The sequence below is a fragment of the Myotis brandtii genome, unplaced genomic scaffold (assembly GCF_000412655.1).
Source record: "Myotis brandtii unplaced genomic scaffold, ASM41265v1 scaffold130, whole genome shotgun sequence".
In the NCBI taxonomy this organism is placed as follows: domain Eukaryota; kingdom Metazoa; phylum Chordata; class Mammalia; order Chiroptera; family Vespertilionidae; genus Myotis; species Myotis brandtii.
The window spans coordinates 372611-372947 of NW_005354596.1; the positions used below are offsets into that span (position 1 = coordinate 372611).

Here is a 337-nt window from a genome sequence, read left to right on the forward strand (position 1 = left end):
TCTCGGCCCTGGGCCTGCCACCTGGGCCAGGCCGGGAGGCCCTGGAAAAGGCCCTGGTCATCCAGGAGTCCGAGCGGTGAGTGGGCTGCTGTCCGCACGGAGGCTGGGGTGGGGCTGGCGGGCCGGTCTCTGGTGGTGAGGCTGCTGCTGGAGTCTGAGAACCCCCCTTGGCAGGCGGAAGAAACTCCGCTTCCACCCCCGGCAGTTGTACCTGTCAGTGAAGCAGGGGGAGCTGCAGAAGGTGGTCCTGATGCTGTGTGAGTATGTGCTCATTCGCTCACACAAGTGAGCCAAGCTCGACTGCGCCCAGCGCTACCCAGCAGATGGCTGGCCAGGG

General features: G+C 66.2%; 1 protein-coding gene across 1 annotated transcript in view; it reads left to right on the forward strand.

Moving 5' to 3' along the window:
- EHMT2 (euchromatic histone-lysine N-methyltransferase 2) overlaps window positions 1-337 on the forward strand; it is a gene marked incomplete at its 5' end in the record, with an annotated part of 26166 nt that overhangs the window by 19113 nt on the left and 6716 nt on the right. Inside the window, 2 exon segments of the mRNA XM_005859854.2 lie at window positions 1-76; window positions 175-257. Coding sequence (XP_005859916.2) covers window positions 1-76; window positions 175-257 — 159 coding nt within the window.